The 12,118-nt window shown below is 55.9% G+C and overlaps 1 protein-coding gene across 4 annotated transcripts in view; it reads left to right on the forward strand.

Annotated features, from left to right (window-relative positions):
- The window catches only part of CCDC50 (coiled-coil domain containing 50), a 54,973-nt gene extending 46,071 nt beyond the window's left edge, over positions 1-8,902 (forward strand). For 2 of the 4 annotated variants that reach the window (XM_075938272.1, XM_075938274.1), the window contains 5 exons: positions 357-401; positions 1,708-1,812; positions 4,050-4,129; positions 5,990-6,099; positions 7,619-8,902. In XM_075938272.1, coding sequence (XP_075794387.1) covers positions 357-401; positions 1,708-1,812; positions 4,050-4,129; positions 5,990-6,099; positions 7,619-7,638 — 360 coding nt within the window. In that variant the 3' untranslated portion in view covers positions 7,639-8,902. Of the gene's footprint in view, positions 1-356; positions 402-1,707; positions 1,813-4,049; positions 4,188-5,989; positions 6,100-7,618 lie in introns of those variants that run through there. The other 2 variants (XM_075938273.1, XR_012906334.1) reach the window with 2 other exon arrangements.
- Positions 8,903-12,118: the final 3,216 nt, after the last annotated feature.

Below are 12,118 nucleotides of genomic sequence, written 5' to 3' on the forward strand. Positions count from 1 at the left end.
TGGGTGGGGCAGGCGGGAAGAGAGTTATAATCAGGAGCAGTGATAACCCCCCACGCCACCCTTTTCGCCTCTTCCTACCTCCTCATGGGGAGTAGGGGGGGGACAGAGGATGAATCTCTCACGCGGCCGAGAGAGGGCAGGATCCGTTGTAACCTGCGGGGCGGGGGGAGGGGGTGTAGAATAGAGCCTCCCCCCCCCCCCCCCCACACACACAGGTTTTAAAAACTAAGCCGGACGCTGGGCCCTGGCTTGTGAGGCGGCGCGAGAGCAGGGTGAGGCCAGGCAGCCCCAGCCGCGGTTTGGCTCCGCTTTGACTGAACCCAGCGGTCTCCAGTGCGCTGCTCTTCCCTTTCTAGGCCAACCAGGTGGATCCGAGGGCAGCCCAAGTGGCCCAGGACGAGGTGAGCGCTCGTCCCGCCAAGACTTGAGTCCTTTGAACCAAGCTGCTGAGAATCCTGGCCGAGGAGAAACGTCTGCCTGTCTGTCTGGCGTCCCTCCCTCCCTGCCTGGCCTCCCTCCCTGCCTGGCCTGCCTGGCCTCCCTCCCTGCCTGGCCTCCCTCCCTGCCTGGCCTCCCTCCCTGCCTGGCCTCCCTCCCTGCCAGGCCTCCCTCCCTGCCTGGCCTCCCTCCCTGCCTGGCCTCCCTCCCTCCCTCCCTCCCTGCCTGGCCTCCCTCCCTCCCTCCCTGCCTGGCCTCCCTCCCTGCCTGGCCTCCCTCCCTCCCTCCCTCCCTCCCTGCCTGGCCTCCCTCCCTGCCTGGCCTCCCTCCCTCCCTCCCTCCCTGCCTGGCCTCCCTCCCTGCCTGCCTGGCCTCCCTCCCTGCCTGGCCTGCCTGGCCTCCCTCCCTCCCTGCCTCCCTCCCTGCCTGGCCTCCCTGCTTCCCTCCCTGCCTGGCCTCCCTCCCTGCCTGGCCTCCCTGCTTCCCTCCCTGCCTGGCCTCCCTCCCTGCCTGGCCTCCCTCCCTGCCTGGCCTCCCTCCCTGCCTGCCTCCCTCCCTGCCTGCCTGCCTCAGCTGCCCGCCTTTGCCCTTCCCCCAGGTCCCTCCATCGGCGCACATGGCACAGGCGGTCCCCTTTCACTCTCAGGCGGCAGCAAACCGCCTTGCTTGCCAACCAGCCTTTTCTTCCATTGCCAGCTGCTGGGGGTGGGCGCTCAAGAGCGAGTCCCTCACTAGTGGCCCTGCGGGGGACTGTCAGAGAAACCCCGCCTTCGGGGGGGGTGCCCGATCCAGGCTGGCCCGCCCCCAAATGCGAACCAAGCAATCCAGGCAGCGTCTAACGTGCCCCTCTCTGGGCGGGGATTTGTGGGCAGTTATTGCCCCTCAGGGTCAATGGATCCGTGGCCCTTCACAGGGGAGGGGCTGGGATTTCACCCTTCCTCCGGGATTCACTTTGCTGACCCTTTGCTCCCCGGCACGGCCCATGATGGAAGCACAGGGCAGGTTTGGCTGTTGAGTGATGCTTCCCGCTGAGTCTGGCCACTGGAGGAAAGAGGCGACGGGGTGGACAGCGAATTTCCAACCCTGGGGCGTTGCAGACATCTCGTTCTGCAGCCAGCCAGCTGGGAGATCTGAAGGCCAGTGGCAGCACGTGGCTAAAAGTACTCGACCCCGACTCCTCTGAGAACAGCGGGACTTCTGAAAGGCGGCCGGAAGGCATGGAGTTAGCTCGAGAGCTCTCTTACCCGGGTCTTGCCTCTTTCCTGCCAGGAGATCGCGCGCCTGCTGATGGCGGAGGAGAAGAAGGCCTACAAGAAAACGAAGGAACGGGAGAAGTCCTCTTCTGAAAAGAAAAGGCAGGACCAAGAGTGGAGGGTAGGCGTGGCATCGGAACCCCCTGCAAAGCGCGTGCCGGGGGGGTCCCGTTTTCCAGAGCTGATGCATAGGAGGATAGAGGGAGTGGAAAATGTTAAAGGGCTTGATCCTGAAAGGTGCCGAACACCATGATCAGCACCACCTCTTTAATCCCTCCCCTGTAGGGGGTCCTCAGCACCCCATTTTGGCCCCTGCAGAAGTAGTGCAGGTTGTGTCTGAAGCCTTCCAGATTTCCAGTGCCGGTGGCGGCAGCATCAAAGTGCTACTGTCATGGCCTCCGTGATCGTGACTCGCCATTAATAGTGGCACAGCTGCTTCATCGGGCGTGTAGACAGAAGAGCCTGTGGCAGGTCTATACTGGCGGAGAAAATTGATACACGACATGCAATTCCTGCTAAGTGAATTAGGTAGCTGGAGTCAACGTACCTTTCCCCCAATTTTTCTGGGGCAGCTCCTAGTGGGAAGTCGATGGGAGAAACTCTGCTGTTGACTTCACTTACTCCTTGTAACTGCAAGGAGCTCTGGAGATGACGGGGGCATCATCTGAGCTCGATTTAGCTGGTCCATACCAGACCCACTGAATCAAATGCCGAAAGATCAACCTCCGGCGCATCGATCTTCCCGCAAGTGTAGACGTGGCCTCAGTGAAGCGTAATGAGATACCAAACGTGCTGTCTGCCCAGCCATGAACTAGTCTGTCCTCTGGCAGTTAACCTGGAAGCTGGCAGTGTACTAGGGTTATATTACTTTGTGCTCTGCTGATTACAGACCCAGGTTGGTCTTCAGCCAGGCCAGGTCTGTGACTTGGGTGGGCAGATGCGGTAGCATGCTGACACTAGGGATGTAAAATCCCATTTGATGAGTTAACAGGTTAAGCGTTAAGTAACCAGTTACCTGTTAACATCCCTAGCAGCTGTGCAGCCCCTTACAATCAAGCAGCGTAGGGCAGGTCTCTGCTGCGGTTTGGAATCCGTGGCAGCGAGCTGCCTGGCCGGAGCTGATCTGCCAAAGTCAGAGGGAAGTTGGCTTTTTGGGCCTGGCTTCTCTTTTATTTCCAGCTGCAAAGTTGCCTTCAAAGACAGCTGGCCGGCCTCGAAGGGCCTTTCCTTCTGTTGTTATTCCCCCTGCCGCATTTGCCGGCATGACCGCGGGAAAGGGGAGCATCGAGGGAGGGAGCCGGGAGGCTACCGCTGTCCGAAAAGGGGCTTGGGCTTTGCAGAGTCACCGGCTGGCGACAGCTCCTTCGCAGCGACAGAGCAGGCGCCTAGAGATCTGGCCCGTCCACGGCCTTTCTGAGGCCACGGCAGCGGTGCCCCCGTTCTCAAGAACCAGTCGCTGCAAAGGGTTGGCTGGGCGGTGAGGGGAGGGGAATTAGTGTAGCGCCGGGTTCTGTAGGGGCCACAGCATGAGTGTCATGGGCCCTTCCCTCTGCCCGGGTCTGCCACGGGGCCAGGTGAGTCCGGGCTGCCTGGCCACGTGCCGCTAGATCTCGGCTGCACCGTGCACACGGAATCGTCTCCGCTGCGGGTCGGAAGAGACCTCAGGAAGCCACAGGGCCAAGCTGGCCTGCAGCCGGGCCAGGTCTGTGGCCTGGGTGGGCGGCTGTGGTAGCGTGCAGGTGCTAGGCGTGGCAAATCCCGTTGGACTAGTGAAGCGGTGAAACGTTTTTAACCAGTTAACTGATTAAACGGGGGCAGGCGGGCAGGGACTACTTCAGTCCGGCTGCTTCCGGCCCCACTCAAAGCAGGACCAACCCCGACTAAACCCTCCCAGCCAGGGCTGTCATGTGCCCCAGGGATCTGGGCAGGGCCGGCCCGAGCCATTTTGGCGCTCTGGTCCCCGGTGTGCGACACACGTGCAGCCCCGCCCCCGCCTGGTCCGGCAGCGCTGCGCGTCACCCCTCACAACTGAGCGCCTCGGGCTGTCGCTCGGTCAGCCCGTAGCTTGGGCCAGCTCTGGATCTGGGTGTGCCCTACTGTGACTTAATGCACATGGTGGTGACACACGCTTGTGACGGGCTCCCGCAGCGTAACAGCCTGCCTCGGAGGGACGGCCGAGGGAGCGTGGCTACGGACGCCAGTGCCTTTGGCTTCCGAGATCCCCGCGGAACGCAGGTGTGCCGTCACGGCTTCGTTCACGTGCACCAGGGAGGCGCGGGGGGGCTACTTTGGACAGTCTGGCCCAGGAAAGTAAATGGCTCCCTTGTGACCTGCCCTCTTCTCTTCTCCCTCCCCCAGCAGGACCCAGGTGAATCCGCGCGACCAAGGTCAAGAGACCGGCACGAACCTCAGAGACCCAAGAGCGACAGACCTGCCCGGTGAGCGGTGAACCGCTGAGGAGACAGTCCAGCGGTGGAACCGCAGGGAGAGGACACGGTGCATGGGGCGTGCAGGGACCTGACTGGAACGGGGGCAGGGCCCTGGGAGCTGCTGTGCCGGGCTTGGTCTTTGCTTATGTGGGTCCGTGGCATTTCGCCACCATCGGGTCCCGTCTCGCAGCAGCAGAGCGCTGAGCCGGGGCAGCAACACGCGATAGGGGGCCGGGCAGCTCGCAGAGGGTTGGGTCTCCGGGAGTTCAGCCACACTCGTCCCCTGCAGCGATAAAAGGAGACACACGGACCGGCCTGGTCTCCCCTGCGCCCTCGGCCGTCAGGCAGCTGCCTGACCACAGGCTGGCCGTTGCCACTGGCTCAGTCTTCCACGTGAGCCTCCTTGCGCTGGAGTGGAGGGAGGCTCGTGGTAGGGATGCTAAGAAGCGCGTCATTCGTTAATCGTGCAGCCGAGAAAAACGTTGTCGACTGCCCGATTAATCAATAAGGGTTAGCACCGCATTCACCCAGCGGGTTCCACAACTACCCCCGCTGCGGCTCTGCGCTAAGAGTATTTACGAGCCAGCAAGCAGGCAGCCTGGCTCAGTGGCGGCTTGTTACGAGGTCCCGGGAGCGCCTCCCTACTGCGGCTTTGCAAGGAAGATATTGCCGAGCTGCAGCAGGCGGAGTTCTTAGGACGCGGCGCACCCTCAAAAAAATGTAATGGCAGAGCTGGGGGGGGGGCATTTATTCGGTAGCATTTAACCGACTACACTATTACATCCCTAGCTCATGTTACAACCTACCCACACGCTGATGCAACGCCTGCACGGCGGGATCAAACACTGGGGTTGGACGTGGCGGTTTTAAGCCCTGTTATTGGGACAAGACTAACCCAGACGTTTTACAACGAATGAACGATAGAGCTGGTCGAGGGAGGGGGAATCAATAAAAATACGAGAGCTTCAGAACTGGTCTCACTTTGCAGGATTCAAAACGTGCCAATTTCCGCTGCAGAATTTGTCAGGATCTAGTTTTGTCAAACTTCCAAAATGAAATGTTTCGTTTACTGAAAACACACTGAAACCATTCTCCAGTGAAAATTTTCAGTTAAATCAATCCAAAATATTTGGAGAGTATTGAGAAATATTTGTGCGAAAAGGCCTATTTTTAGATGACACAATTTTTCATAAGCTTCAGAGGGGGAGCGGAGTTAGTTTGTAACTGGAAAAACTTAAAAAACAACGAATAGTCTTGCAGCATCTTAAAGACGAACAAAACATTTCGTGTCTATATTTGCACATTTTTCTTAAAAGGGGCTTTTAAAAGGCTTCTAGGTTGGAAATGATGCATAACTGACCAATGAGAGTAATTAGCCACTGGAAATATTTTACCGAGGATTGTGGTGGATTCTTCCTCGCTGACTATTTTTAAGTCAAGGGTCCTTCTAATTTTTTCCATCCAAGTGCAGAATAAATTTTATGGGCACCAAAAACAAGTGTGGATGTGCACCACCAGTAGAAACACACGCCGCCCACTGCGGGCGCTCTGCTATTGAGCTGGGCAGCATTTGAATCTCTCCTGGGTGGCTGCCCTCGTGCTCGGGAACACGGCGAGGTGGGCGCTTTTCTAACAGATCTGCTCTAAGACTTATTGTGGGGAAGTTCTCTGGCCCGTGCTATGCAGCAGATCAAACTGGATGATCACAATGGTCCTTTCTGTGAATGAAAACTGATGCTTCAGGCCAAGAGATCAAGCTGCGTGGATGCCTTTGCTCGAACATGCAGACTGTGCCCCATGGTATTATAGTGGGTGCTTCATCGTGGTTGAAAGCTTTTCCTGACTTGGTTTCCTTTCTGTTCGTGGCAGGCCCCCGCCTCCGTCCGTGGCAGGAGTGGATGACTTCGATCACACTCGTGGGTTTGCAAGCCCTCCTAGTTCCGTGCGTCAGTTTTCTAAGCCCGAGTCATCTCCAAAAGGTAAAAAGGGGCCAATTACCCCTTTGTTCCCATCGGTGACTCGATTCAAATAGTCCGCCCCAAAAACGTTCCTCTCTGATGGCTGCTGTGTGTGAACAGAAAGACACGCAGTCCTGCTCAATAAGCCATCTGTTCTCTGCCCCAAGGAGCTTACATCTGAGGGCTAACTTACGCCTGGAGAGCACACACAAGCAGAACAAGCCCAGAGTGGTCTGACAATTTCCTAATCCCGCATGACTCTAACGAGAGATGAGAGGCAGTGGTGTGAAGGCAGCAAACAGCGGGCATTCGCTACTTGTGCCCTTACGCAGAACAACCCTGCAAACCACGAAGCCTTCAGAGCGTTGTCTGGCTGGGGGTCACCAAGACCAAGGCCTTTCTGTAGCGTGCTAGACTTGCCACATGCATCCGTCTGTCTGCGGTTTTTCCATAGTCCTTGTTACCAGAGCTCTGTGCTTTCTGCAGTCGCTTGGGACGAGGTCCCTTAATTCTCCAGCTTCCATATCTAGGTGCAGAGGATGAGGGAGAGGGAGGAGAGGGTCAGCTTAGGTGAGAGGGAGGGTAATGTCTAGCCTCATTTTTTTGAGGAATACAGGATCTGTTGAAAAAGAGTTTATTTTCAACAGATCTGCATCAGACTGCTGGTTTATTCCGAAAAACCCCAGTTTTGAAACAGTTTTAAACATATCCATGTTTATGCTAATGAAGCATGGGATAGTTAAATCCTGGCTTCATTAGCAATTTCGATGTGCTTGATTTGCATCCCTCTGTCGACAGAGGGATGCAGTCAAGATGTAGCCACAGAGAATATCTTATTGCCTGTATATAAATCTATGGTACTCCCACATCTTGAATACTGCGTACAGACGTGGTCGCCTCGTCTCACAAAAGATCTATTGGCATTGGAAAAGGTTCAGAAAAGGGCAACAAAAATGATGAGGGGTTTGGAACGGGTCCCATATGAAGAAAGACTTGGACTTTTCTGCTTAGAAAAAAGGAGACTAAGTGGGGATATGATAAAGGTCCATAAAATCATGACTGGTGTGGAAACAGTGAATAAGGAAAAGTTATTGACTTGTTCCCATAATATAAGAACTATGGGTCACCAAGTGAAATTAATAGGTAGCAGATTTAAAACAAACAAAAGGAAGTTTTTCTTCACTCGGCACACAGTCAACCTGTGGAACTCCTTGCCAGAGGATGTTGTGCAGAGTAGGACATTAGCAGAGTTCAAAGAAGAGCTAGATACATTCATGGAGGTTAGGTCCATGAGTGGCTGTTAGCCAGGATAGGTAGAAATGGTGTCCCTAGCCTCTGTCTGGAGATGGATGACAGGAGAGGGATCACATAATGATTACCTGTTGTAGTTTTTTAAATATTTAACACTATTATAAATGCAGGTTTGAGGGTGGAAGCTGAGAGCTGCTGACCCCCCCCCCCCCATTATTACCTTGTGACACCCTCTCTTCCCCGTTTGAGAATCCATGCTAATAGATTTTTTTCCCTTTTTGTTTTATAGGGTTCCATTACAAGCAGTGAAGCGCTAGACTTTTTGCATTGAAACGGACTCTCCTCTGTAGCAAACATTCCTGGAATTCCCAGGAGAGCGCCTCATTTCCTTTACCCAAATCAAGCTCCATCCTCAGGACTTATTCCTTTTTAATTGCCATCTCAAGAAGCAGTGTATGTTCCTTCTGGTTTCCCGGTGGTTTGTGATCAGTGTAGCGCAGTAAAATCTAGCCACTGTGTAGCTGGCCAGCGGTCCCCAGGTAGCTCACCTGGCAACATCTTCCCAGTCCTCTACATCCCTGGTGAGCTAGGGCCGCATCTTGGACAATTGATGAGTTGATCTTTTCTTGAGGGAGAGAGACAACGGGGGAAAACATCCAAGGTGTGAGCTGGATGACGGCAGTGCAGAAATCAAGCGATAGGGCTGAGATGACACACGGCTTGTGTTGTACCCAGGGATGCACAGAACCCGGAATCCCGAGGGAGAGAAACGAGCCAAACCAACACAGAGCCACTGCTATTTCCTTGGTAGTGGCATGAAGGGGCCCACGTCTTCCTGCCTCTACCAGCAAACTGCTTGGACCTCACGCCCTTTGGAGAAAACAGTTGTTCCGGATACAAAATCTCTACTGGATATTTCTTCAGCTGCCCCACGCGCGTGTTGCTTTCACAAGGTTTTCAGTGTCTGGAGGCGGCTGTCCCTGGGGGAGCCGGAAGGGGAGAGAAACCCATGGACGACGGGGACCAAGGGATCTCATGATTGTCCAATCCCAGAGCCCTGAGAACCCCCTCCCAGTCGCAGACCCCCACCGCGGTCCTCTCCCGGACCGACCCTTTCTTCCCACCTCCCCACACCTCCCCAGTTTTTCCAGCCTTGGGGTTTGTGTCACTCGGTGCAAATCCGTTTGGATTGCAAAGCTGACTCTAGAGGGCCAATCTGCTCTCAAGCCTGTCCAGCCAATAAGAGCTAGAAGGCCAGTCTGCAGTCCAGCCTGGAGCCAGGGCCTTGGTGGGCAGCTGGGGAGGGAAAGTCCCTGAGCCGCCACTAAGTGCCCAGCAGCCCGTAGGCCAGATCAGGTCTGTCTGTGAGCCCCTGGCAGGTCCCTATCCGCCTCTGCCGGTACGGGGGAATCGGAGCTCCCCTTGGCCACGGATCGCTGATCCTGCATAGTGGGGGTGGCCTGCCAGTGGCTCCCCTTGCAGAACGGCCGCCGTTTTATTCCCCTCGCCTGGAGCAAAGGCTGCAGCTGCCCACTCTGCAGGAAAGACCGTGATCCAGCCTTGCCTTCGCAAGGAGAAAGAGCCCGGTTCGCTCCAGCTAAGGGAGGTCCGAGCAAAGCCACGGCAGCCTTTCGCTGTCCCGCGAGCTAGCAAGCCAAGTTACAGGCAGCCTCCTGTTCTCCCCGACATTTGAACGCGTGTGAAAGCAGCACGTTGCCTGCTCTTCGCTAGGGGTGTGTCTAGACTACATGCCTCCTTCGACGGAGGCATGTAGATTAGCCAGATCGGAAGAGGGAAATGAAGCCGCGATTAAAATAATCGCGGCTTCATTTAAATTTAAATGGCTGCCCCGATCTGCCGATCAGCTGTTTGTCGGCAGATCGGGGGAGTCTGGACGCGATGCCCCGACAAAGAAGCCTTTCTTCATCGACACAGGTAAGCCTCGTGAAACCAGGTTTACCTGTGTCGATGAAGAAAGGCTTCTTTGTCGGGGCATCGCGTCCAGACTCCCCCGATCTGCCGACAAACAGCTGATCGGCAGATCGGGGCAGCCATTTAAATTTAAATGAAGCCGCGATTATTTTAATCGCGGCTTCATTTCCCTCTTCCGATCTGGCTAATCTACATGCCTCCGTCGAAGGAGGCATGTAGTCTAGACACACCCTTCGACTTTCCCTTGGCTTGGTCACTCTGTGGTGCAGTAGCAGCAGCCATCATGTCACTCCCTTCGTCGGTCGCTCTCCAAGCCGTTGGGACGCAGAGCTCTGGAGCAGGGGAAGTGACGTGGCTAAAGCCACCCGACGCCTTCCCGGCTGAATGTCTAGGACCTACGTCTCCCGCGAGGCAGGCCGGTGTGCTGCGTGTGAGGCCGCGTGGCCTGTGTGCGCTCCCACGAGTTACGTGCACGCCGTGGCTCTGAAAAGGAGGCTGAGGCGAGTGAAAAGGAGGCTGAGGCGAGGGAGAACTAACGTGGGTGCTTTCTGCATTGCCGGTGTCCCACACTGGGGGATGGACGCGCCCCGCTGTGTCCACGTGGCACACGCACGAGCCTGCTTCCCCCGCTGCCTCTCCAAGGGACGCGGAAGCTCTCTCCTCCTCTTCTCAGGACACGGCCCAGCCTGTGGCTAGATTTGACTGCCCGTGTCTCCTGCCCTTTAACTGTCCCGTCTGTCTTGTCAGAAGTGCTAGCAGCGTTTCCAAGGACAAAAACGTCCCCGAGAGGCCCAGTGTCTTTTTATTGGATTCGTTTGGCAAATGCGCCGGTGCCGTTTGCCATGGTTTTGTTCTGAATGTTTGTTTTTATACTTCACGGGACAGTCGATGTTTTTCCTGCTGGGACGCCGTTTTGTTTCTGTCTCGTCCTGCATTCCCGCCACCTGCGTGCGTGGTGAAATGGAACAGGGCAGGGGAGGTTTTGTACTGACGCTCCTCCACGGGTCCCAGACCAGGCCCTGCCCCCGGGTCGTCGGGGAGGGATAACAAATTGCCAAATCCGAATGGGGTTGCCTTTGACACTGGTTTTGCGCCGGGATAAACCATGTCGTAAGGCGGAGCGAATCAGACCCGTGGAGCTCAGCTACCGTCCGGGTTTGGCAGCCAATCATTTCCCCTCCCTTGCCCCAGTGGGAAGCCGCAATTTCCATCTTACCCCCCAGGAGGAAAGTCTTCAAGGGCCCAATCCTGCTCCTGTTTCAGTGCCTGGTTGAGGAAAGCGTCCCTATTCAACAAGGGCGCTCTGGACCCGTTGAAGTCAATGGGACAGAACACGCTTAGGTGGGCGACTTCCCATTGCCTTGAATGGAAGCTGGATCAGGCCCTACGGTCCCGGCCATGCTCCAATAGGTCTCCATGGCTAAGCCAGGACCAGGGCCTAAATGGGTGGAAGTTTGAGGCCCTGACTCATCGCAGGCTATCGGGAGCGGCCACTGCTTGTACCAGCCATAATATTGGCCCCTCCAGCTAACGCTCCCGCTGGCCGGTTGGGGTCAGGGATTATTCCAGTACGCCCCACACAGGACTTTGTGTTCTTCCCCATAGGGAAAACCAGGGAGCTGACTTCTCTGGTGTCCCCTTTAAGTAGCTTGGCCTGTTGCCTTGCTCTGGATTTAACAAGCAGGCGGGACAAGTCCAGGAAAAGCTCGCGTGGGTCTCACCTCTGTTGCGTGTTTTCCTGGGTGCTCGACGGTGTGTAACCGAATCCATCCTTGCAAAGCTCGTTGCTCCCCAAGTTTCTGGAGCGGGCACATGTCTCCGGTGCTCCCTGAAGCTTTGTTTGCACAGCTCACGTCGTGCTACAAGAGCGGGAAGCAAACTCACTTCCATGCCTGCTCTTGGATGATGCTTTCGCCGCGACCTGGCCTCCTGCGCAAAGCACAACAGCCCTAGCGCTCTTCCAGGAGCGCGGGGAGGCCCATTGAGAGACCGTGCCTTAAACTGGGGGGTCCGCACCTCAGCCGTTCTTGCCAGTCACCGTGCTCTTCGCTATATCCAGCCTGGCCGTGCAGGGCAGTGGAGGCGTCCGCAAACCCGGCGGCTTTTAAAGGACTGTCTGGTTACGGTTGAGTGAATTTATTTTTATGTTTTTTTTTTTTTTAATCATTGGACTTCCCTCAGGAGGAGGGAGGGTAGAATCTGCCCAAGCTGAAATTGCTTCGCTCCACAAGGAATCTTGTATGTACAGTATTTTTATATTGCAGCTAGGCAGGCTTTAAAGGCAGGAATTGGGACCCTTCATCTTTCATACAGGGCGGTGACATTTTTTTTTTTTTAACCTCAACTTTTATGATTTTTTTATTTTGTGCCAAATTGGACCGGCTGCTCCAGAGGCGGATTGGCCTTCAGCTCAGCACGCTGGTGGGACGTGCCCACTGACGTGGGTTTTTATTCAGGGTTTCATTTGGAAGGACTATACCATGGTGGGCGGCAAATGGATCCTTTCCCCGCATGGGACCGTGTCGGAGGCAGAACGGAGACAATACGTTTCAGGCTGCAGAGTCCTCGGCCTGCCTTGTGCTCTCGTAACCCAGCACGGCCAATCAGACACCCAGTCCACAGCGGCCTTCTCATGCAGCGTGTCCCCCGGACATCTTAGTGTGGTGAGCCGTGCAGAGCCAACACGGCTGGACTCAGACCCCGCCGGGAGGGGCCAGTCCGTATGCCTATATGGACTGTCCCTGGGAAGCTCACCCCCAGGTTCCTAAAGTCTCTTGACTTCCTCTAATGTCATTGGTTTGCTTCTGCGGAGAAGATATTTTTAACCACTCTGCTTAGCAGTTGCACCGTGTGTTTT

This window comes from Pelodiscus sinensis, chromosome 10 (genome assembly GCF_049634645.1).
Source record: "Pelodiscus sinensis isolate JC-2024 chromosome 10, ASM4963464v1, whole genome shotgun sequence".
NCBI classification, from domain to species: domain Eukaryota; kingdom Metazoa; phylum Chordata; order Testudines; family Trionychidae; genus Pelodiscus; species Pelodiscus sinensis.